Genomic DNA, 26,561 nt, shown 5'->3' with positions numbered 1-26,561 from the left:
TATATACACAAGTGCACAACAGTATCTTTAACTGAAGCCTTGAGTGTGGATTTGTGTAAAGACAGCTATTTATGGCATTGGAACTACTTCAAGAAAGTGTGTATCCTAGTGTCTGCCCCCTCATGTTGGGAGAGAATCAACATATTTTCACTATCTCCTGCTCATTATGGCCATTAGACGCTGATTACATGCTGGATTTATGGAGCTCTGAGGCCACACTCCCCCGTGCTTTGGCTGTGCCTTTGCTGGAACTGGGTGGAGGTAGAGCGAGAGACTACAAGTGAGGAAGAGGAGTGGCAAAAAGGATTAAGAGCAAACATTGCAGCAATGGGCTTTGGGGGTTGAAAGCTCTGCTTTTTACTCAGGTAAATCCAAGAGCCACTCACAACTGCTTCTGGAGTTTTGTCCCTTCACCGATGGCTCAGCTCTCTTGGCATGTAAACTGAAAAATACAAGCAAGTAATTCATAACAGTTGTTTCAGTGTAACAAAAGTATGCGATGTCACATTACATAATAAAAAGATATAAGATCAAGATTGAAAAGGAAACAGTGAATTTAGAAATTTTCAACATTTTGCCGATTCCCCCAAAACAATAACTGTAAAAGCATGTGCATGTTCATGAACTGTTTTTTGTTCTACAACAATGTGCAAAAATAGGATGTTTTTCACATAACCTGCACTCCTGGCTAATCTTGTCATCACATTAGCCATAATGATCATCATCACATCATATTTGAAATATGCAACTGCTATTTTCTTGTGGCTACACAAAATATAAAGTAAAACAATATGTCACATGCTTGCTAATCCACCAACTCCTCTGACTTGTAAAATGTCCTATTGTTCACAGGTCATAAACCTAAAAAAATTAAAACACCCAACCATTCATGGGAAAGTCTAAAGAATTCTCTGCTTACCCCCCACCAGTCAAAGTCCGGCTGGGAGTGCTGCAGGATCACGTGATTACTGAGCCGGGATGTTTCTGAAAAAGCAACTTCTCTGATCATTTGTTAATAAAAACTGATAATCAATACTTATGAGTGAATGACAACAAATATATACAAGGCAACTGAAACATGTTTTGGTTAAGTTAAATATGATAAAGATAAATTAAATATATGTTTGTTTAAATGTGATCAGGTCTGGAGGAGGAGAAAATCTTGTTTTTCATTTCTTGTCCCAAAATAGTATTTTCCAGTTAACTACACATAAAAATTGCAGCTTCTTTGCTACGCTAGTAGCTAGTAACTAGTTTGCGACGCTAATATGAATGTAGCTGAAGTATCATCAAGCTACTGCAAAATATGGTTAAACTACTAATTTGTAGACAAGTAGTTCATTGCGCTTTAACACTGCAGTTGCTCTTTTTTAAGCCTCTGCACCTGAGTGGCTTAGATCTATAAATGGTTAGGAGTCAATAAAGGAAATGGTGAACATGTCTTTGGTTCAATCATTTTTAATAACACAAACATTTTAAAAAGTTAATACTCACAACTAGAAGCAACAGTGAAACATGTCAACAAAGTTTAATCCACTCAATCTAGACGTTGTGCAGGTTTCACACTTCCTCAATCAACAGGACTCTACCTCCCTATTAGAACAGGTGACAAAAGATTCTCATTGGCCTTTTGCAAGAGAGTAGAATTTGACTTTTACAGCTGGACACAGCTGTTGATGAAAGTGTGTCAGGACACAGAGGAGCTCAAAACATCACAAAATGAAGGCACAGCTGAAGCAAAGAAGTCATCCTGACATCTGTGCTTACAGAGGTTTCCTTTTTTTTTTGGAATGCACAACAGGAAGAATTCTTGTCGATGGGAGAACAAATGTGATAAATATTGTTCAAAACAATATTTATTGTTGCTGGAAATTACTAAGTGCCATGCTTCACTCTCACAATCTACCTTCAGCTTTATCACCAAGTGGTCCAGACTGAGTCACAGTAAAAAGGCCACGAATTAATAAAGTAAAGCACGTAGTACACTTTCAAGGTATCTCAAGTTCATGTTTCTTGTTAATTAAACAATTTGAAACTCATGACCATTAAAAGTTGCTTTATTCTAACAAATGGTCAGTAGCTTGCACTACCAAGTACTGACTTTATTGTGCTTCATTAGTTGTTAGTGGTCATTAGTATCACAGTGCTCTACCCAGTCTGAGTTCATTAAATACATCACTAAGAGCGATTATCTCTGAGTATCAACACATGAATTTTGCTCCTTTCTGTTATAAAATATGTATCACTATAACAATAGGCACACACTTCAAGTAATTTCAGGTATGAAGGACACTATGTCAATCATAAATAAGTACACATAATCACGTTGTTTAAATCACTACAAGAGGAACCATTCAATGTTTTTGTTTTTAATGTGAATTTAACAAGTAGAATTTCGGATGGGACATGAAAACGAGCTGATTAGTTTGAAATGGCCAAGACAAACGGTGCCAATGTTCTAAAAATGCTTTTGTGTTTCAGCTGTTTTCATGAGTCATTAGACCTTTTAAGGTGCAGTCAAAGCAGAATTGATTTTTGCGTTTATGAGTATATGAAAATGATGTGTTCGCTCACCACCTTATTACTTTCTCACCAGGGTTCTAATGTGCGAAATTCACAGCCTGGTTTTAATGGACTGCTGTTGTTAGCATGTTACACCATGTTAGCTGCTGCAGGCTGTTTGCAACCGTACCCATTGCTACTTCCTGTTCTCATCGGTTTCTGCAGTAAATTTCATCGGGTTAATTTAATACGACTGCACCTTGAAAATTTTACATCCCAAATCCTACCTACATTCACTCAAAAACATTTCATAGTTCTTGCATAAAGAATTGCACATTTCATGTAGTGAAATGTGCACTGGCTTTACGTAGAATTACAAAAATATGATTTCAAATACTCTTAACAGACCTAAAAAACATGAAGAGAAATTAATATTCTATATGCTTTGAATAAATCGAGGTATTTGGGCTTCAGGATGACGACACAAACATGTTGGTTCTGTAAAGGACTGCTGCTATATATGGTTTTAAAATAGCTCAACATTCCATCGAACGGGGGATCTACGGTTCTCTGAGTACCAAATCATTTTTGAAGTCTACGTACCAAGTAGATTTTTATAATCCTACTGCTAAAGCTGATTGTCCAGTATGTATTTTATATACATCTGCAAATGCAAACAATTTGAACTTCTGAAACATGTTTTCAGAAGGTAAATTAAATATACGTTTGTGCAAACGTACTTCATGTAGACTGCACAAAACCCTCTGGGAAAACATGTCACAAACTGGCTGTCTGTTACAAACTTTAACAAACACATGTAATCACATGATAAAACAAATGTCATGCAGTGGCGATGGCTGACTACAAGTGCAGATGTGGTGACAGTCAAGAATTCTCATTCCAAAAACTGACAATCATGGAGATGAAGCTGAACATTAATTACCTGAATTCACCTGAATTACAAAAAAAAAAAAAAAAGAGAGATTGGCACTTACAAACATGTTAAAAATAGACAACAACCAGAGACGACATCTTCACCTTCAAATATCTTTAGTAAATGCCTGATGACACTACATTGGGTCCATCAAGGTCAAGGTGGCTTCTGTGACTCAGAGCAGTGCTGTGTAACTATGGAACGTTCTACCACTTTAAAGAAGTGTGTAAAAGGCAACAAGGGACATTTAAAGTTACACTGTGTAAGGTTTAGGTTGGTCTTTTAAAGTATTTGTAATTAAGTGTTCATTACTTTGTCGTTATCTTAATTAGAGGTTTAAATATTTCATATTCATATTTCATGCAAGCTGCCATGTTTCTACAGTATGACAGGATGGGCAAACCACATAGTGGCTCCTGAGAGTGTAGTAAATAATGGTGTGGGCTTTCTCAGACGGAAGATGTTGACGAGTGAAAGTTTTCCGTTTTCTGCTGGACAAGTCATTTAGCTATGAAGCTTTAGCTAGAACATGCCCTTGAAAATAGACTTTGTTGGACCCACAAATACCAAGATCAACCCACAAGTGCAGAAATATATTATTGTTATGCCCCTGGTCTACGGGGAACCTAGACAAAACACGATGTGCCCCACCACTGTTTCCATTATTACTGAATTTTTAAAAATAAATCCATATAATCCTGAATCATCAGTTTTCAACGGAAAACTACAATAACTGTATTTAAAAAACAATTTAAAACAAATTTGAGTTTCCATGATTTTCTAGATTAATTCAGAGAGCAGCAAATTGGTCTCTGTACTTCGCTGTCATACCACCAAGTGCCTTGAACCACAGAGGCATTCTACTCTCCACCATGTCTTAGAAAAGACAGAATCATCTTAAAGCACAGGTTTACTCCACCAAAGCCAAAAATAAGTCAGCACTTCCAGTGAAGTAATGAACGACAAAGTCTCTATGTCCAAAGTGGACAGGAGGGATAACAAGAGAATTTAAAAGCTTTTATATTTTGGAATCTGAGTATTGTTTTAATATACTGATGAAGAACTGAATGGCAGGTCTGACTGTTTTCAAGTTGGCAAGTTGTCTAACTAAAGGCAAGAAAATAATCCAGGATGGTTTATTTAACAGCAGTAAAGTATACATCAGCGGGATCTAATTGTTTTTGTCCAATTTCTAGATGTGTGATGTTATAATAAAAATCCATCCAACCAATATAACTGTTTCCGAATATTATATTGATACCAGAAACACACATCTTACCATCTTTACCAGAAGCTCTACAAAAAATAAAATTTGGATTTTATACACTGAGCCAGAATATTTACTGGCTGAGTGTCTAAACTCTACACGATCACGCATTTCCTGATCCCAAAAATTGTAAATGACAAATGTAATGCCCACAGCATGTACACTAGTTTGTGCTGAAACCCCCAGAAAACAACATCAGTGATGATGAAAGTGATTATTACCAAGTGTCAAAGTGACTTTTCATTCAGTGCTCATTATAAAGTTATCTTAAGAGTCTCCTTATAGAAGTTACAGAGAAACTTAAAAGCCATTTGTAGTGCATCACATGGACAAAAGTCCTTAAAGTACAAAAAATACTATGGATACTTATAACGTCCTTTGTGGAAGCAGCTAGAGTACGTGTGGAGAGACAGTAGCTTACACTCACATGGTAGTTGAGGATTTAGCGTGCGTCTAGTTTGGTTGCCACAATGGAATGCGACTTCTGCTTAATCCGAACGCATGGCTTTTGTGGACTCACTGTAAAGAAACATCTACAGTAACAGCCAGAATGTGTCTAGAAAATGTAGGTACACTCTGGACCACATTCGGGGTTTTGATGATTCCATCTTCTCTACAAAAATAACACATTATACATCTTGTATCTATGAAGTACCTGATACTTTCAGCAAACAACGACTGGATTCAGTCACAGTGGAACAGCTCATTACATAAGAACTGCTCAGTTTTACTTTTAAGCTCTGCGGATACAACTGCCAAGGATCAGCCTCCAGATCAGATCAACATACCCGTTTCTCTTTAGACTGCTGCCTTTTGGCCTTTCGATACACACTGTTCACACATGGTGGCGACAACAAAAAAACACACACACAATGACAAAAAGAATGAAAGAAAGAAAAAGTTTACAAGTAAAAAGTACTCAGTTAAAATTAGTTAAACCACAAATACATAAACCTTTTATAATCAGATTAATCTGACTGTCAAAACACTAAGACCTTTAACTTAGTTTCAGACTTTACATCTATAATCTGTCTCCAACATCTCCACCTGTCTCCAAAATACTGAACAGTACCGCTCTACACTGTGTGTGTGTGTGTGTGTGTGTGTGTTTGTGCGTGTCTTGTATGGAAAAAAGCATCACAAGGCCGTTTCCTGAACTGTGTGAGCTGTCAGCTGGCATGAGGGCAGCGTGATCCTTGTTTCCAGGTCTTCCTCCTCTGTTTGTGCTCGGTCACTCTCTGTCTCTTTGTCCTCTGTCACTGTGTCTTCTTTGCAGAAAGCCGCTCCATTGCTGTCTTTCTTGGCCATTTGATAAGGCTGCTCATTGAGGTCTTTGGGCTAATTGGCAAGGATTAAAAAAAAAAATTGAAAGGTCAGGTACAGTCCAGCACATTGAACAAAGCTTGAAGATGCACAGGAATGTAGATATGAGGTTACCTTCTGAGCTAGAGGTGTTACACAGCAGAGCTTTTCTCTGTAGCGCTGAGGCAAGATGAAGAGCAGTGGGCCCAGGATGGGATACACTGTGCCAGGTGTTAACTCCTTTTCCTTCATAGGTCCTGGTTGGAAACAGAAATGTCATTTTAATCATCTTCACACATAAATTCATGCAGCTCGGTAGTAAATTGGGGGAAAGAAATACTTACATGAAGGGCAAAATAGATTTCAGAACTCATAACATGTCAATTTATGCTTTGTTTGCTTTGCTTAATAATGTTTTAATATTAAGAAAACTTGAATATTTTTAAAAATATATTTGGAGTGAGCTACCAGAATCACAAGTAGAGTAGCATTTTTATCACTGCCAAGTGCAGTGAGGGTATTTTTTTCCTGTTTCAAGTAAAGAAACCGGAGACCTGGTGTGGGAAATGCTGCTGTGAGTCCTTTGTGCAAAATAGCTGGTATATAAGCACATATATAGAACTATGCATGAGTTAAAACTTGTAGGAAGTTATGTGTTAATATTTAACACAATGGTTTGGATTTAAAGGGGAGAATCTATCACAGAAAGTTCTGGCACATGCTGTTAGACTGTCTCAATTTTATATCAAAGTAAGTGTGAATCAAGCTATGCCCACACTCATAGCTGTATGATACAGGTACTCTGATACAGGGATGTGGCACATAACTTAAAAAATAACAGGAGCTTTCAGGCTTAAGAGGGATGTTCCCTCATTTTTTTGTCTGTCTGCACTAGAGAAACTCTGAACTATAACAATTCTTTGAGGGACTCTTTAGCTTCTCCTTCAGAGTAGGTTTTCTCCTGGCAAAATATGACCCCTGAGTTACCCAAGTGTACGCTGACTGGTCGAACACCCAGCCAATGCAGCTCTCAGGTGGAGAATTTGGATCAGACTAAAGCCTGTTATAAATGTTATCCCAGGATTGTAGTTATGCCACTTTTTGGTCTTTATGCGGAACAGCAACTTAGATTTAGAAGGTATGGTCAGTTTACCTAAATTAGGTCAGTTTGGAAATTTGAGCAGCAATGAGTTCTGTTCTTAATATTCCTGGTCAGTGTAAAAAAGAGAATTACAATCCAACATAACTAGAAATGAGCCAATCTAAATGGTAAAAAGAGCTGTTACTACAGCCTAGCTACTGCACTACATTGTGAAATAACATGGTCTAGTGTCGTCTGCATTGCCAACACCGGCCATTCAGCACTTAATGTTTCAACTTCTCCATGTGGTAGATTCCGTATTATGCTCCCTATGAGTTTCTGTGGGGATACGTTTAAAGCAGCTGGATGTCAAATATGGATATTTAAAACAACAAGATCAAACACCTGTACCTGTTAGGAAGCTTACTATCAGTCCCACCACCACCACAGTGGTTGAGTTGTGAGCACTGTACCACATGTAGGACAGTGAGTAAAGAGCCTCCACACCTGTTGGCCTGAGAAGCAGATAAAGAGAAGAAAGATGACAAAACATTTACCAAAATAAGGTAAAGAAATATTCATGGTCTTCGTGGTGATTAGAGTATGTGACTACTGATCTTTAATCTACATCCTGCAGTGGCCAATGGTATTTAATGTAGGCAATACATACTTCTAAAGTTAGTTCTTGAGATCAATTGCTTACCTTGGCTTGGCTGTGGCAGAGACCAGTGTAGACATGACAGTGGTGGTCATGTTTTTAAGCAGGGGCAGAGCAGTGGTGTTGAGTGGAGGTACCGGGATGGGACCAGACATGCGCATCACAAAGCTGCCAATGCCGATCCAGAAGGCCATGGCAAGGCCTGCTACTAATCCAGCCACTGCACCCTGAGGAGAGAACAGAGTGGATAATACTGTCATCACTACTCTCATCTCCCTTATGCATATTAGCATTTATCTGAAATTGCAAGAACTCAAAACGAGCAGGACTCACAACTGAGTTTGCCCAGGGAAAAAACATTCCCAGACAGAAGAGGCCCAACAGGGGTCCCCCCACCATCCCAAAGATACTGAAGGCTGCCTGGGGACATAAAAGACAAAATGGTAGAGTTGAATTGCTCCATTATAACACAAATACCTGATTGCTGTGAATTTTTGTGATTTATATCCTTTGAGGCCCTTAGTGCAATATCCGTATTATGTGTGTGAGCTCGTGTGCGTAGCACGCTGCTCCGTGCTGAATTCTTTGGAGGATTGAGAGTGATGAGTGGACGTGTTTATAACATTTCTATCACTCAACTGCCACTGTAGTCGAAGGATTGAGCTTTTTTCGATTAGCTGCACAGCTCCGACATGCTGTAAATTAAACACGGCTTCCAACATTTTAAGTTAAATATCAAGTTGTGTCTCCCGTGCATTTCAGTCAGGACAACTCTGAACACGTGAATAGATTACCTGCAGCACGGATCCCATTATGGAAGCAATGTAGGCCATAGCCAAACACACCAGACCATAGGCCAAAGCTGTGGAGCACATAAAAAAAAATATATTATGTTGGGAGATGTGCTAAACTTGAAGAGAGATTTGTTGATACAGATACAGTGCTACACCCCTTTGCCCCAAGCTACCTCTCTTCTTTTACAACTGGCACAGATTAGGCAATTTTACTACCTATACTGTCAGGTAACTCCTTTGTGCTAAAGGTCAGATCAGCTTAAGTATTATCCAAATCTCAGAAGTCAAATAGTTTTTTCTAGGAATGGAGGAGCTTTCCCACTGTATGGTGTTGACTAGATTGAAGGTTTATAGGGGGCAGTTTATTGTACACGTATTTTTTTAAAAAAAAGAGAGGACCACTTGTCTTACCCAGTGCCTTGGACAGCAGTGTGGCTTTAGCTTCTGTCATGTTTGGAAAATGAGGCTTAATCAGGTCCTCCATAGTTACTGTTGCTAGGGAGTTGAAAGCTGATGAGATGGTGCTGAAAAAAAAAGAAATATATAAATGTGACTCAAACACACAATACAAGATTGTGTGCACAGCACAGGTCCTCAGGACATTGCATGAATCCTGAACTCTTGGACAAAAGAGCCTGGTTTCCTATATTTATTATTTATTGCTGCATGATCAAGATCAGATATCCATATGTAAGTGATAGTGATATGGGAAACTCTCCTAGGTGATGTCATGCTGTGCTAACAGTGGACTAACACACGCACACACACACACACACACACACACACACACACAAACACAGCACAGTCAATAGCAGCAATTTCTGTTTTAATACTGAAGAGATAAAACCAGTCATGCACGTTATTGTAAGTTTATAATGACAAGAGTGACTGAGCTAAAATGTACAAATTAAAATAAACAACACAGCGTTAGGGGGAGAAGTTAAGCAAGCATAGGTACATCAATTAACCAATTACGTAGTAAGTGACGGACGGTAAACAAGCCATAAACTAGTGAGCGATTTATTTCCTCTCTTTTTTCTTAGGTCTGTTACCTGAGAGCTCCACTGAAGAGACAGGCCACAAACAGCCCTGCGAGCCCGGGCAGTTCCTTGAATACATCCATTACAAAGTACAGCACCATCTGCTCAAAGAAATTCAATATCAGAATAGGCCAACAGAACTGCAGAAAACAAACACACTTGTGCAGCCCTGCTAAAAGACTGATAGATGAGTGACATGCCCAGGTTGTACTCCGCTTCTCAGCCAGTGTCACCTAGGATTGGCTGCAGACCTCTGTTCACCTCAAGAATAAGCAGCTAGAGCTAATGGATGGATGGGAAAACTCTGTATAGTCCCTACGATTTTTAAAGCTGGTGTTCACCTGGTCCTTAGTTTTGACGTGGCCCTTGCTCAGAGGGCTGTCCTCTCCATAGCGAGCAAACATGACCAGACCCATTAGACAGCCTAAACACAGGACGACCTGCTGGCATGGGAAAACAACATAACAGGACCTGAAATGACAGGAAAAGTGAGAACTAACAGTGTTTAGGGTGAGGTTAGAAGTTAACAGCACATTCAACAGCTGGATTCCAAGTGAATGACCAACAACTCTTTACAGCCTTTGAATCATGTTATTTTATACCAGCATGGATTAGCTGAGCGTGCTGTGAGAAACTGAGGATACTTACATGACAGCCTCCTTCTCTGTGCGGGAACTGAGGTATCTCTGGACCTGGGCCTGGTTGACCCCGTACAGAGCCAGCATCAGGAAGACTCCTCCCACTCCTAGAGTCCAGAAAGTGTGACGCTCCAGTGGGTCAGGGTTCAGGCTACACAGTGAATATAATAGTGTATATAATAGGAATATTTTACATACATTTACAAGTTGATTCCAAAGCAGAAGAGTACAAACCCCATTTTCATTAATGTAGGAAAAAGTCAAGATTTCCAGTGTTTTATAATCAATCAATTTAATCAATTTAACCGTAATTTATAAATAGAGGCAAATTTAGAGTTTGATGCCTGCCATGGGATACTTCTGAGATGGTGTTCTTAAAGTTGGGTCAACATGTTTGAAGCGGTCCTCCTTTGGCAGCTGCTAATCTCATGCGGCTGATTTTAAGTCCTGTTTTGTGGATAGAGATAAGTGCCATCAGCCTTGCTTCTCTGCCTGTTTCTCAGTTACATGTGTTCCTTACTTCCAGCTCTGGACAGGTAGCACAGTAAAGATTCTCTAAATATTAATGTCAGAAAATCAAAAGTGCAATAAAGCTTGTCTAGAAATCTTAAATATTAAGTCGAGTCTCAAATGTGACAGAACACATTTACATTGTCGCCTATTTGGCGATAGTCATCAAAGCAACACGATGATTTCTCTAGGACTCGAAGGACAGTGGCCACCTTCCCTGGCCATTATGCACTGAGGTTCCTGAAACTTTTCACAATTCATCTTGTGTTGACAACAATTCTTTTTGAACTGATTCACTAACTTTTAGCCTGATTATTCCTCTGTCCATCTGAGTCTGTTGATGCCATAAAAATATTTATTTACAATATAGTTGTTCCGTGGAAATGTCATCAGAAAAACTCTTTTCTGGAATTTGTAGAAGCTTTTAAAGGTGTAAGCTGTTAATTACCCGAAACCCCAAGCACATCGGAGTAATTACAATGCAAACATGATTATTACTCACTCTAGACCAGCAATGCGGCTGCCATTGATTGCTTTTTTCCAGACCTCTCGTATGCCTCCTGCCTGATTGGTCCCCACCACAATGACTGCCAGCTGGCCTGCAAACATCACCACTGTCTGGAAGACATCCGTCCAGATCACTGCCTTCAGGCCGCCCTGCATGACAGGAAGAACACAGGTTTACATTTCAGTCTTTTCATCACAGAGTTGTATCCACTTTAATTTCCATAATCATCAAGGTAAAAACTACCTGTAATAGTTTATATGGATCAGAGCTGAAATATACTGACAACAGACTAAATAAGAAATGTAAGTTATCTGGAGTAATACAAATACTACATACATAGTTGTGGTTGAAAAAGGTTAATTTTATTATTATTATTATGTTATTTTATTTATTCTTAGCTTTGGTTGCAAAACAAACAAACAAACAAACAAAAAACAGTGGATCTATTAATCTAGTGACTTACCAAAGCAGTATATAAAGTGCACACCAATCCCATGGCCAGTACTGCTCCCCACAGGTCAAATCCGGTCACTACAAGTGATTAAAGCAAAACAAACAAACAAACAAAAAACAAATAAAAAACAAACATTACTAAACAATGAAAACATGTTACTCAATTACCTACATAAAAAAAAAACTACTTTTTAACAATGTAGGTACTCTTACCTGCATTGAGTGCTAAAGCTGGAGCATATAGGACCACCCCCATATATATGACCTACAGAGGAAGAGTAAAAGATTGGAAAAATATAATGGTCACTTTACTTTGTATCATTGTTTTAGATTAAAAATGGCCTTTGAGCAGTGGTGGATGAAGAACTTGAGTAAAAAACTGTACTTAAGTTACAAATAGACAAACAAGAATGTCCTCTAGTAAAACTAAGTACCGTCTGACATTTCTACTTGTGTAGATCATTGTACTTTTTTACTAAAGTCACTGACCATCATATATCAACAATATTTGACGTCATTGTATTTCATTGTAGTTCACACTTTTTGAGTAGTTTTGTAAACCAGAACTTTTTGATGTTAGATTCAAACTGAAATACTCAAACAAAACAATGACAATGACCAGTTGGTTAAAATATTGGGAGACATCCTCCTCACTTAACTTAATTTGCAGTGCTCAAAGTAAAACAAAATAACTGTCGGTACGACTTCTGGGAGGAGTCAGCTTCCAGTGATCTCTCATGTGCTAAAATAATTTAAGTTTAATGGTAATAAACAAAAAAGGGGTTGAGCTGGAAATAATGTTTTGGGGTGCACATAATAAACAAGCCACAGAAATCTCATTATAAGGACAAAACGAGTTTAAAAGTATGTGGTTGTCTTTAGCATTATTTTGTTATTTGTGCCGGATTTATTCTGGGTAAACACAGAGGATGAGGATGATTGTTTACTATAGTTTGGAAATCTTTGAAGCTCTGGTTGTTATATTGTTTGATCAACTTTGCCACAGCAGAGTTAATTTGACACTGCCCTTAATAATAATTTATTGTCTGGGTTTTTTTTTTTTTTGCCTTAGCGATGTTCGCTTCTGCAAGGTTCACTTCTGCAGAGTGAATGCAGATCTCAGCAGAGATACCATTACACCAGCATCACATAACTACCTTTGAAGTAGTCAGTTGTCAGGGAAACAATATTTTGTTTACAGCTTTTGGAGCTACAAGGTACAGCTATAAGTACGGCAAGGTAGTGGGAGAGCGCAACAATGTAGTAGTACATAGTTCTTACCATGTTCTGTGGAATTATTTTGTGGAACGTGGAATTCAATAAATGTTCTGTGTTTGTCATGCAACAATCTCTGAAGTGGATCATTTTCGGACCAACAGGCAACACTAAGCCTGCCTCTACAAGCGTAAAGAGTAAAATTGTTTTATAACGGCCCACTTTGAGCACTGCTAATGTGTAGAATAAGTCTTTTAAATAAGGCCACGAGAGGACACTAACTAATGATGTGCATGGTTTAGTGAAGGAATTCCTGTTTCCTGTTTCAAAACCTCACCATTATTTGCTGTTCATACACATTTCTAAATTAACTTTGAGAAATGATATTTGATTTTCTTTGATCAAAACTACGCTTGACAATATTGAACACGATATTTGCATTGGAGAAAATCTAGATTCTGTTACACTCATAAAGGAAGCAATTTTATAATAGTCAAGGTTTATGGCCTGAACATAAGATGTTTAGAGTAGGCCCATTCTTATATCTGTCATTTCTAAAGAGCAGCTGCTTTTTCCCATTGAATAATGTACTCTAACATTTTCTTAATTTTTTTTCATGGTTCCTATTTAAATAACTTGAGAGACCTTAAGCCTAAAAGTTCTGGATAAGTGCAAAGTTGAAAGGGGTAGAGATAATAGGGGTAGAGATATTTAGAGATATGGTTGTGTTACTAAAATAATCAATTAGACAAAGGGAAGCCTAGAAATTAATGTATAAAGAAAAAAGACCAGGATACCATCTGAAAGATGAAGGTCACGGTACCACATATGCGAACTGTCTTGTTAAAGCGCAGCTCCAGATACTGTTGTGGGAGGAAAAAAGGACAAATAGCTGATTATAAATCCCCTTAGAGTCATATGTTTAGTAATAAGAACATTTAATTCAAAGACCAGAATTATCACTTTAGGTTATGTAATACAAGTTGCTGTAGATAAAGCCTTTTTCAGGACATTCGGTATTGAAACAAGAACATTTGCGATGGCTAGATGTTAGCACAGCAAGGATGAGAACGATAAGAGGAAGATTAAAAAATAAAACTAGGACAAAGTGCTTGACACAAACTCTAAAACTAAAAAAGATGCAGAGGAAAGACAAATGTTGTGTGTGAGTACCTCATAGGCACTTGACAGTCGCAGCCTGTAGAAGACTGGTATGAAAACATGGGCTGGGATGAGCAGACCCAAGAAGTAGGAGCAGCCCAGGAACCAGTACTGAGTCCCAAAGGTGTACACCTCAGACGGAGCACCCAGGATGGCCACGGCTGACTGGAAAGTGGCCAGAAGCGACAGGGAAACAGGCAGACAGCTCATGGAGCGGTCAGCCATCAGGAACTCCTGCGGTCGACAAAATGTTGCGGTCAGACATCATTACTACAAAATCTTGAAACTGACCCATAAGTAGAGTAGAGTAAAAATAGGAGAATTATTTCCATTGACAAAACAAGTCTACCTGTGTTGTGCGCTGGTGCCCTCCAGAGAAGGCATAAAAGAGACCAATGCCAGCTGAGGACACCAGCAGCAAGGCAAAGATGACAAAGTCCACGTTTGTAAAGTGCATCTGAACTACATCCCCCATAATGCCACTGGATATGGTGTGGGTCAGGGAGTGAAGGTGTTGAAAGCACAGCCTTTGGGGCTGATCACAATATCATAGAAGGCGCTTCATTCATAGGGAGACTCAAAGACAGCTGGAGGAGGAAAAGGAAAGTGAGAATGAGGTCAAGGTCACTCTTCTGAATTCTGTCTCTGACTGGGGGGGTCAATTTATTTAACATAAATAAAGTGTGTTTTTTGGTTGTTGGCCACCATTTGTAATGCACAGAGGTTTCATTCTTTTTATACCAGTATTCAGTTCCTCAAGGACAGCTTTTAAAAAAAAATTAAATTAAACACTGATAAATACTGATGTTTTACAGAATTTTCATGGGGTTGGTTCAATTGTTGTAATCACAAAATTGCTAATTCACTGCCTACAGTAACTGCAACAGCATCATTACAACCTCGTGGTGCAACAATGTGATGGCCTGCAATCCAAACCTGTCACCTACTGAAAACATTTGGAGTATTATGAAGCAACAAATGCTACAAAAGAATGGAGAAAAAAAACTGTGCTTTAAAAACTAAAGTGGCTGATCTCCTCAGTCAGAAAACACAAACTGTTGATAAAAGAAGAGGCGATGCAACATTCCCTTCCCAACTGTTTTGAATTGTGTGTGCAAACATCAAATTTAAAATTAATTGAATCAAATGTCTCAGTTTCAACAATCAATATTTCATATTGTATCTTTGTACTATCACAAAAAAGGTTTCAAATGATTTGCAAATGATTGCGTTTTCATTTTATTTTCATTTTACACAATGTCCCAACTGTGGTGGAAGTCGGGTGAGTGCATGTAATGTTCACAGCAGATTAAAGTTTGGGAATAAAATGTTCATCTATGCAGAGTTATGCTGTAGTGCTAAATAAATGACCTTCAAGCTTCATCTTATGTTGAAAACATGTCAGTGTCCCGGTGCAACATACTCGAAGAACAAAACAAAACAAAACAAATGAGCAAACACAAAAATGCCATTTCATTGCAAAACATAGCAACCTGCCGACAATAAAGTTACACGTGTAACTGTAGCAATACTACAAAGAAAAAACTGCAGTGGAATTACTGTACCTACTGATAAGAAGCTGCTGCTGCTGGCTGACACACACTGGCACTCTGAGTTCTTACTAAAAGCCAGTAGTCTAGTCAAAACGCCCATTCATGGTCACTGTGGAGATAGAGCAGAAATTCCACTAAACAATGTCTTGGAAAAAAACAAAAAGTGAGCTGACACAATATTTTTTTAAAACGGTTCAATGTCTGTATAATTTTTATTACAATAACACACTGCTGCCTTTTTGGCACTGATCATTTCATCCAAACGCAACCCGAGCCCTTTTGTGTTTTCACAAGAGACACACAGCCCTATGGTTTTACAGGTCTTAGTTTTGTTCTCAACAATGGAGACAGATTTTTCACTCCACTCTGTACCCTTTTCAAGAACTCATATTCCACTACAAGCAACAGTGTCTGTCAGGTGATTAAATGAAAGTGGAAATGCGAAAACTTATGGATTAAACATGAAGTGGGCAGTAGTGTAATATTATAAAACTATTTAGTCATGGAAAGAAATCGCTTAATGGGGAGAAGGGTGGTGAAGCCACTGAGCTCCAGTTCTATTACCCTCGGAGTAGTTCGGTTCATATTTTTTTAACTGTGTGAATACATTATTGTGTAAAAATATATTTTCATAACCCTTTGTTAGAAGAAACGCAGCAAAGTTGGTTAGTTTACAGTTAATAGCTGATACAACTGCGCAAACTGTTTGTTGTTAATTTATGTTTTATAAGAATATTTAAACGTAACCACAAGACCCCCAATAAATACTAGTCTTTGGAGGCAGATGGAAGAATCTGGTCAAGTTACAGTCATAACAGAAAGTATTCAGACCCTTACAGTTTTACACATTTTACGTTTCTTCTTAGAGGTCTGCTGTTACGCAAAATCCACTTTAATATTTTCTTTAACATTTATATGGGCACACACCAAGCAACAGGAAAGAGGATCTCCTTCTTATTTCACAATTTACTGAAACCTGTGCCTCAATGGACCAGTAAGAAATCTTTCTCATGTTGAGTAAATTCCCCCTATGTCACCCCCTCCAGACACACACAGAAAATTACACTAAAAATTCTCTAACAGTGCAGTCTCTTATTTTAGTGAAAACTAAAATAAGTATGGTGGTTTGATTAATTTGACTAATTTCATTAATGGAATAAAAGAACACTGTCATTACTAACACACACACTGTCTTTTTTCATCTCACAAAGAAGCTGGAGACACTAACCGACAAAAAGATAATCACTTCTGACTTGTGAACATAGTCTTTGGTCTCTGGTATTATTTACATTTTTTCCAAGACCATATACCTGACAACCCTGAATTACTATGAAAATGCTGACCCATCACAAACGGCTGGAGACATTCACTTCCAAAGCCAGAAAGGCAGAATCCTGAGCCAAACTAATGAAGTCAGTATCATGGTATGTGACAAATGTAACCAGGCAACCCTGTCTAATAGGTGGTGAGCAGAAAGCTGTCAAATGCCAAACACACACCATGTATAGTTAGTAAATGACTTAATAAGTGATCATCAATTCGATTTATTCTGTCTCACTGAAACTTGGTTGCATCAGGAAGAATATGTCAGTTTAAATGAGTCAACCCCCCCAAGTCATATTAATTATCATGTTCCTAGAAGCACAGGCCGAGGTGGAGGAGTAGCAGCAATCTTCCATTGTAGCTTATCAATAAATCCTAGACCTAAACATAGTTATAACTCATTTGAGAGCCTTACTCTTAGCCTTTCACACCCAAACTGGAAAACTCAAAAACCACTATTATTTGTTATCGTGTACCGTCCTCCAGTCCCTTATTCAGAGTTTTTGATTGAATTTTCTGATTTTCTATCTGATTTAGTGCTTAGTACAGATAAAGTCATTATAGTGGGTGACTTTAACATTCATGTAGATGCTGACAGAAACTGCCTGAGCACTGTGTTTAATTCATTGCTAGATTCAATTGGTTTTTCCCAAAATGTAAATAAACCCACTCACTGTTTTAGTCACACGTTAGACCTTGTCCTTACATATGGAATTGAAACGGATAATTTAACCATATTTCCTCACAACTCTCTTCTGTCTGACCATTTTTTAATAACATTTGAATTTACAATAACAGACTATATAGCAGTTAGGGAAAAATTCCACTATAGCAGATGCTTAAGTGAAAAAGCTGTCAACAAATTTAAAGAAATTATTTCTTCATCATTTGCTTCACCATATGTTAATACAATGGAAAGTAGTCTCCTTAATGTTACTCCTGCACAAGTAGATTATCTTGTTGATAATTCTGCAGCCTCACTATGTACAATACTCGATAGTGTTGCCCCTCTAAAAAAGAAGGCAGTAAACCAGCAGAGTCGATCTCCATGGTATAGTTCACAAACACGCAACTTAAAACAGGAAACACGAAAGTTAGAAAGGAAGTGGCGTTCCAGAAAGTTAGAAGAATCTCATTTAGCCTGGAAAAATAGTTTAAAAATGTACAAAAAAGCTCTCAGTGATGCCAGAACAGCATATTATTCATCATTAATAGAAGAAAACAAGAACAACCCCCGGTTTCTGTTCAGCACTGTAGCCAGGCTGACTAAGAGCCATAGTTCTGTTGAGCCTAGTTTTCCCTTAACTCTGAGCAGCAATGACTTCATGAGCTTCTTTATGAATAAAATTGTAGCTATTAGAGAAAGAATTCACCAGATCCTCCCCCCAAAAATTACAGATAGATCTTCATGTTCAACAGTGCTAGAGTCATCGATAAGGCCTCAATCCCTGTTAGACTGCTTTTTACCCATAGATCTCTCTGAGCTAACTTCAATTATTACCTCATCTAAACCAACAACCTGTCTGCTAGACCCTATTCCAACTAAGCTGCTCAAGGAAGCTTTACCCTTAATAGATACATTCATATTAGATATCATCAATCTATCTTTAGAAACAGGCTATGTACCACAGGCCTATAAGGTAGCTGTAATTAAACCACTACTTAAAAAACCCTGTCTTGACCCAGGTGTTTTAGCCAATTACAGACCAATATCTAATCTCCCCTTTATTTCTAAAATAATTGAAAAAGTAGTCGCAAAACAATTATGTGATCACCTTCATAGGAATAATTTGTATGAAGACTTTCAGTCAGGATTTAGAGTTCATCATAGTACAAAAACAGCACTGGTAAAAGTCACCAACGATCTTCTCATGGCCTCAGATACTGGACTCATCTCTATACTTGTTCTGTTAGATCTTAGTGCTGCATTTGATACCATTGATCATAACATTTTATTACAGAGACTGGAACATGAAATTGGAATTACAGGAACTGCACTAGGTTGGTTTAAATCTTATCTATCTGATAGACTTCAATTTGTTCATGTTAATGATGAATCCTCCATGCACACAAAGGTTAGCTATGGAGTTCCACAAGGCTCTGTGTTAGGACCAATACTTTTTACTTTATATATGTCTCCTTTAGGCAACATTATTAGAAAACACTCCATAAATTTCCACTGTTATGCTGATGATACCCAGCTATATTTATCTATGGAACCAGATGAAAATAATCAGTTAATAAAGCTTCAAGCATGCCTACAAGACATCAAGGCCTGGATGTCCCACAATTTTTTACTTTTAAACTCAGCCAAAACTGAAGTCATAGTATTTGGGCCCAAAAATCTCAGAGATATGATGTCCAACCATATTGTCACACTAGATGGCATAAGTCTGGCCTCCAGTACTACTGCAAGGAACCTTGGAGTTATTTTTGATCAGGATCTATCCTTTAACTCACATATAAAACAAATCTCTAGAACAGCCTTCTTCCACCTACGGAACATTGCCAAAATTAGGAGCATCCTGTCTCAAAGTGATGCCGAAAAACTGGTCCATGCATTTGTTACCTCTAGGTTGGACTACTATAATTCCCTACTTTCAGGATGCCCCAGTAACTCCCTAAAGAGCCTGCAATTAATCCAAAATGCTGCAGCAAGAGTGCTGACTGGAACTAGCAAGATAGCATATTTCACCTTCACTAGCTTCTCTCCATTGGCTTCCCATTAAATGTAGAATAGAATTTAAAACCCTGCTTCTTACATATAAAGCTCTGAATGGTCAGGCTCCATCATATTTAGAAGACCTCATAGCACCATATCATCCCAGTAGACCACTTCGCTCTCAGAATGCCTACTTGTGGTTCCCAGAATTTCCAAAAGTAGAATGGGAGGTAGAGCCTTTAGCTATCAAGCTCCTCTCTTGTGGAACCAGCTCCCAGTTCAGATTCGGGAAGCAGACACCCTCTCTACTTTTAAGTCTAGGCTTAAAACCTTCCTTTTTAATAAAGCATATAGTTAGTTTTAGTTATGCTGCCATAGGCTTAGACTGCTGGGGGACCCATCCCCCAATGCACTGAGCTCCTTTCCTCCTCTTGACCATCTCTCCTCTCCTCTCATCCAGCAATTGTCACCACTGTATGTCATTAACTCTGTGTGTTCTCTCCGTAGTTGTCTTTGTCCTCCTCTGTCCCCCTCTCTCTGTCCCTTTCTGCAGGTGTCCCCCGGCTTTGAAGCTGTGTGTCTTCCAGCGTGAAGCTACTGATCCTACCAATCTGCCCGATGTTTTGTTGTTGCTTTTGTTGCTCTGTTCTTTTCTCTCTCCCCTTTACACTCACCCCAACCGGTCGAGGCAGATGGCCGTCCACCCTGAGCCTGGTTCTGCTGGAGGTTTCTTCCGTTAAAGGGAGTTTTTCCTCTCCACTGTTGCCTATGGCTTGCTCCAGGGGGAATTGTTGGGTTCTCCTTATATATCTTTATAATCTTGACTTTATTCTGTAAAGTGCCCTGAGATGACTTTGTTGTGAATTGGCGCTATATAAATAAAGTTGAATTGAATTGAATTGAATAAACATTTTGGGTTATAATTGCAGCCACAAAAATCCATTATATAAAACTATAAACAACTATATTACACAAAGGAAGCTCACTTTTGATTGGCATCACTGTTCAAAATGATGTCATTATATCAATGGCAAACTTAGTACCAATTGAAAACATCTAAATCAAGGCAGACACTGCATGACTTTAATTAATCGTGTAATATGTTTTCACACACTACATGTTTTACTGGATCAGAATATCCAACCTTACTGCTCATACTGTACAAATAAGTTTATTAAATCAAGTTGGCTGAATCCTTATTGATGACAAAAAGAGAAAAGTGTGGCTTTTATTTTTCTGATTCTACAGTAAATTTTGAACAAGGAAAGGAAAATTAATAACAGGGTGCCATTATTGGCTCAAAGATGGAGACAGGATTGTACTATTTTCTGTATAAAATTATCACAGTCTGTACACTAGTCAGCCACAACAATAAAACCACATAGAGATTTAGTAACAATATGTAAAATACTGCAAAAACAATAATGCTAAAACAAGCTCGCCTCAATTTATAACACGTTTTGAGAGCAGCCATGGGAGAACTCGAACCATGGAGCTGCTCATGGTGCAAACAGCTGACCTGCTCAGACTGCATGTTAAACAGCAATGGTCAGGCCGCTATTCGGCCTACAATCCTACATTCATATGAGCAGAACTGGACTGCGGATGAAATCGAGCCAAATTGCTATGGTGTCTGCCTGGCTTTACATGATGCTAAGCTAATGTCCCATTGCTTCCAATACTGTTTACCAACAGACCGAATTATCTCCCAGACAGAGCAGAGAAAGTGATGTTAGAGGTAGCTACAATAACAGAGGTAGCCACACTATAATCTGTGAAAACAAAGCTACATAAAAACCATTCAGAAACATCCTCTTGCATTCAAAAATTCTAATGCTCTGCAGGTGCCTCTCTGGACTTGAGATGAAAAAAGTGAGGTTAAATATAAATGCTTTTGCAAGCTATTCTAATTATCATCGTCTTATGTTTTCTGTTCTTGCAAGACTTCCCCATAACCTAGAAAAGCGCATGCTGTCGTAAATACATCTGACATCTAGTTGCCTGTCACACAGCCCAGACTTCATGATTGCTTCCACAAAGTGGCACTGGACAGTAGCTCATTGCTACAGCTACAGACACTTAAAATCTATGCATCGTTTTAGCAACCTTTAGCAACCCAAAATTCAGAGGTTGTTAGACAAGCCAGAAATCATAATCAGTATGTCAGATGGAAAATGTCGACACATATTCAGGAGACCAAGATCTATGTAAAATTGTTATTAAGGGAACATCACCCGGAGGAGTTTATCCAGTATAGATGACACAATCTAAAGCAAGTTCAGTGACTTTAAATCTACAGAAAAGTGGGGTTAAACTGTTTAAATAAAAAACCCAAACTCTTCTCTAGTCAGTTTGGATAAAGTATACATTGTTTGGCCCGTTTGAAGTAGGTTGAGTCATTCTTAGAAAATAATCTAATTTTTGGATCAGCGTCACGTGCTGCACCAATAACAATCAAACTTTAGTTGTAAGCTCATGACAATGTGGCCGACTGGAAAGCAAGTCTTTTGTGAGTGAGAGTAATGTGAAAACAGTAAGCAAATGCTACTTTGTTTAGGGATTGTATCGGTAGTCGTACATCTTCTGTTTTCCCTCTTTTCAATGACAAATAGAGACTATTGTCACCTGCTGGTATTGAGTTATTTCCCCTTAATCAGGTGCAGAACATCAATAATCTGTCTTTAGCTTGTTCCCAACATTTCACTCAAATTAGCATAACAAGGACTGAGGTATAATTCTCAGACTTTTCAGTTAAAGTAGATAAAAGTTACTTCATTTTACTTGTGCCAGTGACACCCAATTTGCCCTATGACCATTTTCTTACCCTCTAATTACCTGTCTTTATCTAGTGTAAGCAGGACATTGAAAAAGAGCTTAAATCAAACATTTCAACGTGAACTTTGACATAGTCTCCATACAACTAACCCAAAGACAACAAATTTAGGTTCATGTACTACTACATGTGGTTAATATTTGGCTCATGACCATCACAAAACATTACACAAAGAGGTCATAGGACACAGTTGCCTAGGAAAAAAGACATAATGATTGTGCAGTACATTTGTTGAGGCAGGGAGGCAGACAGCTAGTAACATCAGTGCTTTTATCCCTACACCCCCCAGTCTTCTGTGTAAAAGGTGGAAAACAGAAAATGCCAAGGTTTATCGTGACAAAACAAAAAGAGCATAGCAAGGTTTGCAGCTGCACAGGACAAACCGATGAAAGAGACGTATTATATACATAACATCAAGGCAGACCAAGCTTATTTCATTTTGTGTCAATCAGCACAACCGCTGCATTTTAGGTTCTCTGGGAATGTGAGCACTGAAACTAATGAACTGACAAGTGTAAGCGACTGACCGGTGTGGCTCTTCTGGACACCATAACAAGACATCTCGTACAAATATTGGCTTAGTTTTCTGTTTGTTTCCTGTTTCACTGCATTCTTCAGCTGCTCTACAAGATTTGCTGTTGATGGATCAGTGGTTATTCTACTCTAACTAGTACATTAACACATTATTGCACTTTAAGCTGTATTGCCACTCTCCTATGATTGTCACTCTCATAAGATTATGACAATTTGGACTGATACTTGAGCAAGTGACGTAATCTCACTGGCTTTTTTGCTAAATATGGCGGGCAACATGACTTTCTGTGCTCACTATAGCATTTGCATTGATCAACACTGCTGCTTGGCAGCTTTTCAGTGTAGCTAGCTGTTATTTGTCCTCATTACCTAGATTCAGGACAATAGATCTGGCCAGTGCCAAGTTAGCACGACGTGACGGCCACATAACTGCAAATACATGAAATACGCCAGGTTCAAAAGACCCACAAATCCAATAAGACCTACAGCTGACATAAGTGTTGAAGCCTAGAATAGTTCATCCATGTTTGCTTTAGTCTTTTTTTGTAATGCATGAATCTTTCTGACACAAAAGGCACTGGCACTGTAAAGTGTATTACGCATCGAGAACATCAGTGATCTATTTAACTAATATTTGCTGAAAGACGGATGAATAGTGTTTGGAGTAAGGCTCCCCCTACTCACCAAACAGATAGTAGCAATGATTTATGCTCGAATGGTAAGTATATTTTCATTCTTATACGTATACGTGATACGTATGACTACTTGAATGGCTGTGCAATGTGTAGTAATGCAAAGCTGTTCCAGAGCAGGAAGAGGGAGAGTCAGGCCTAGCAGTGAAGACTGATTAGGTCTCATATATTTTCAGAGGAAATGAAATATTGTATACCAATGCATTTTGCCAGTATTGGGAAGCCCTACACATAACACACAACACAAGAAGATGCACTGTGTATACACTCTGTAGGTAAATAAACAGGAACAATTTGTTGCATTGCCACAGGAATCTGTGCATCCATGGGGCCTAAGCGTTTCTTGTATCTCAGCAACCCAAAAGGCCAATAATTTGACTAATGATTAAACCTTTAGCTGAACCCTGGCCTGCTCTGTAAAACTACTATCAAGACTATAGACTAACTGTGACACAATTATCACAATTTGTTTTATAGCCTAAGTACAGCAGATAAAGAGCTACTGATAATGTGAAATACATAATTATCATTACTGATTAATATGCTATCAGTTCTGAATGACACTATTGTCAGTTAAGATATTCCTGAGTGGCTTTTGTAACAACTGTTAACTAAAAACCAGATAGTACTAGAGAAGAATGTTCTTCGTTTGAAGCTTGTGTGCAATGATTAGCCTGCAGAAGATGTGATGGTTCCTCATGAGATATAACTCTGAGTCTCCTGGTCCTATCCAGATGATCTGAGGAAGCTCACACAGCAATGTGGAGATAACTGTGCACATCACTCTCAGTGAATCTGCTCATTGCATCTGTAGCATATACCCTCACAGGTAAATCCTAGCATTTACATTTCACACAAGGGCCTTGCACGTGAAATAAGATTGTACATCTAAGTCTTGATTTGACTTTGGTCCTAATTATTACCTGGATCAGATGTGTTGAATAAGCCTGAATAAGGGTTCTGCAGGGAAAGGGTGAAACACGCAGGACTGCAACTCTCAATCACAAGAGTTGGCCACTGCTGCCATCACTCACAAAGCAACTAAGTGATTAAAAATGAGAAATCCTGATGGAAGATGGCACTAGTTTGGAACTTCTCTTGCAATGCAACCAATGATCTTACAGGGGGTAAGAACAACCGTATAAAACGTATCTCTCGCAGCTGGAAATTGTACCTCAGCCAGTTCTAGAGCCATGTGTAAATATTAGACTAGTGACGCTTGGGGAGATGCTACAACCTGATAATACACAGTAATGATCGGTGCTGATACCGTATTTAGAATTTCACTGATGAATTACGGCATTTTGTTTAAACACTTCAGTCCAAACCCACATACTGCACTGGTCAAACAGGTTTATCACACGTAATAGTAGTGGGATTAAACCGGTTTGATAAAAAGAGGTTATACACCAGAGGTTATAGCAACATTTAACACATGCTCACCAATAAAACATTAAGCTACTTTATCACGTAGCACATTAGTCATTTTTGACCAAGACACCGTTAACACTGATTGACCTAACGTTAGTAGCGAGTTAGCTAATTAGTCCCAAATCGCTCCAACGGCTCAGTCATTGCAACGTCCCGTAAACGGAGTTAGCCAAGCCGGGTTACGTTTGCTAATGCCACTACGGTTTGGTGCCATAAAATTAGCCTTACGCCGCTGTTCTGCTACTGTTAAAGGTCCACAAGCTAAAGAAAGACACACATACCGCAGAGGACACACGCGCACAAAACTGCCTGCTGTCTGTGCCACGCGCTCTCCATGTTTTCACGTTGCCCAGTTATAACTTAAGCTAACCTTACCGCGTGATTAAAAAAAAAAAATCAAAAATAAACTAATATGACGGCCCCAACAGTTTCATGCTGAACATACAAGGATCGTGAAGGCGTTGAGGAATCTACCTTTGAGCAGTCCGGGCTGTTGAAATACTGACACTACGATACATCATCCGCATCGATTCAGTGCCTTCAGTTTCTACGCATGCGTGTATTCTCACTTCACCGGCAGAAATAACTGACTTTTCCCAAGGAGTTTAAGTATTTTCAAAATACTGTGTCCGTGTAACAATGGGTATTAGCGGAGTTCGTGTTTAAGTCCTGTGAAAGGAGTCACGACACGGCAACCGACAGCAGGTACTAATGTGAACACCGTGTCTTGTTTTGAGTCCGCGTTCGTTTTATTTTTCATTTGAGAATCATAAATTCTATCATCTTTTCGATTTCGATCCAAAAAGGCTGCACAACGTGCCTTCAACGCTGCAACTGCCAGCGTTATTATTACTGCGCAAACGTTTTCCGTTCGAATGATAAAAAAGACACATTTCTATTGATAATAGACACGAGACACTTGTCACCCCCCGTGGCTGCGAGGATGGTTTTGTAGTTAGGTTGTAAAATGGCCTAAGAGGAAAGAACCCAGATTAGCCATTGTCATAATATCACACTCACCTCTGGCAGTAGAAAAATACATCTGCAGGAATCACTATGGCAATAGCCTCCGATTGATTTTAAAGCCACGGTGACCTTATACTTCACTGATCATCGCACATAATCCTTTGCTTACCTGTTCTTTTCTGCATCAAAGACAAACCGTCTGTATTTCATGCATCCGGTTAACGACACACATTCTCATTGGTTTAAGGCCAAAAAGCGTGACAGTCATGAAGCAGTTTCTCTACACCGTCCTTTTTTCCCCAGTGCACCCGCACCGGAGGTTGCCACATCTATTATCCCCTCCTCCGGCTGGTGACTCATGTCTCAACGGATTAATAGTGACACCATGGGTAACATGTTAAAAACATGGCTGGTTCTCCAGAATGCTGGACAAACCCTGCTTAGCTAGAACCCCAGCCCAATTTTAACATCATGCAAGTTGCTCACACTAATTTCTTTTTTTCA

General features: G+C 38.8%; 1 protein-coding gene across 9 annotated transcripts; it reads right to left on the bottom strand.

The window, feature by feature from the left end:
* Positions 1-1,442: 1,442 nt before the first annotated feature.
* Positions 1,443-26,390, bottom strand: slc5a6a (solute carrier family 5 member 6a). 9 transcript variants are annotated; one of them, XM_067481060.1, is made up of 18 exons: positions 26,112-26,390; positions 15,629-15,725; positions 14,413-14,650; positions 14,076-14,297; positions 13,700-13,765; positions 11,901-11,952; positions 11,698-11,765; positions 11,229-11,383; positions 10,227-10,367; positions 9,920-10,049; positions 9,591-9,679; positions 8,950-9,062; positions 8,539-8,606; positions 8,078-8,164; positions 7,790-7,971; positions 7,498-7,601; positions 6,141-6,262; positions 1,443-6,041 (listed from the first exon to the last, which is right to left on the bottom strand). In XM_067481060.1, the coding sequence occupies exons 3-18, from the start codon at positions 14,536-14,538 to the stop codon at positions 5,841-5,843; spliced, it is 1,926 nt and encodes a 641-aa protein (XP_067337161.1). In that variant the 5' UTR covers positions 14,539-14,650; positions 15,629-15,725; positions 26,112-26,390; the 3' UTR covers positions 1,443-5,840. The 9 variants fall into 9 exon arrangements, with proteins under 9 accessions (XP_067337161.1, XP_067337165.1, XP_067337159.1 ...); XM_067481064.1 differs by having other exon boundaries at positions 15,633-15,725; XM_067481058.1 differs by having other exon boundaries at positions 26,227-26,390.
* Positions 26,391-26,561: the final 171 nt, after the last annotated feature.

Source organism: Channa argus, chromosome 17 (genome assembly GCF_033026475.1).
Source record: "Channa argus isolate prfri chromosome 17, Channa argus male v1.0, whole genome shotgun sequence".
Lineage (NCBI taxonomy): Eukaryota > Metazoa > Chordata > Actinopteri > Anabantiformes > Channidae > Channa > Channa argus.
Note: the sequence above shows the minus strand (reverse complement) of the source record. Positions and strands in the feature narration are given on the sequence as shown.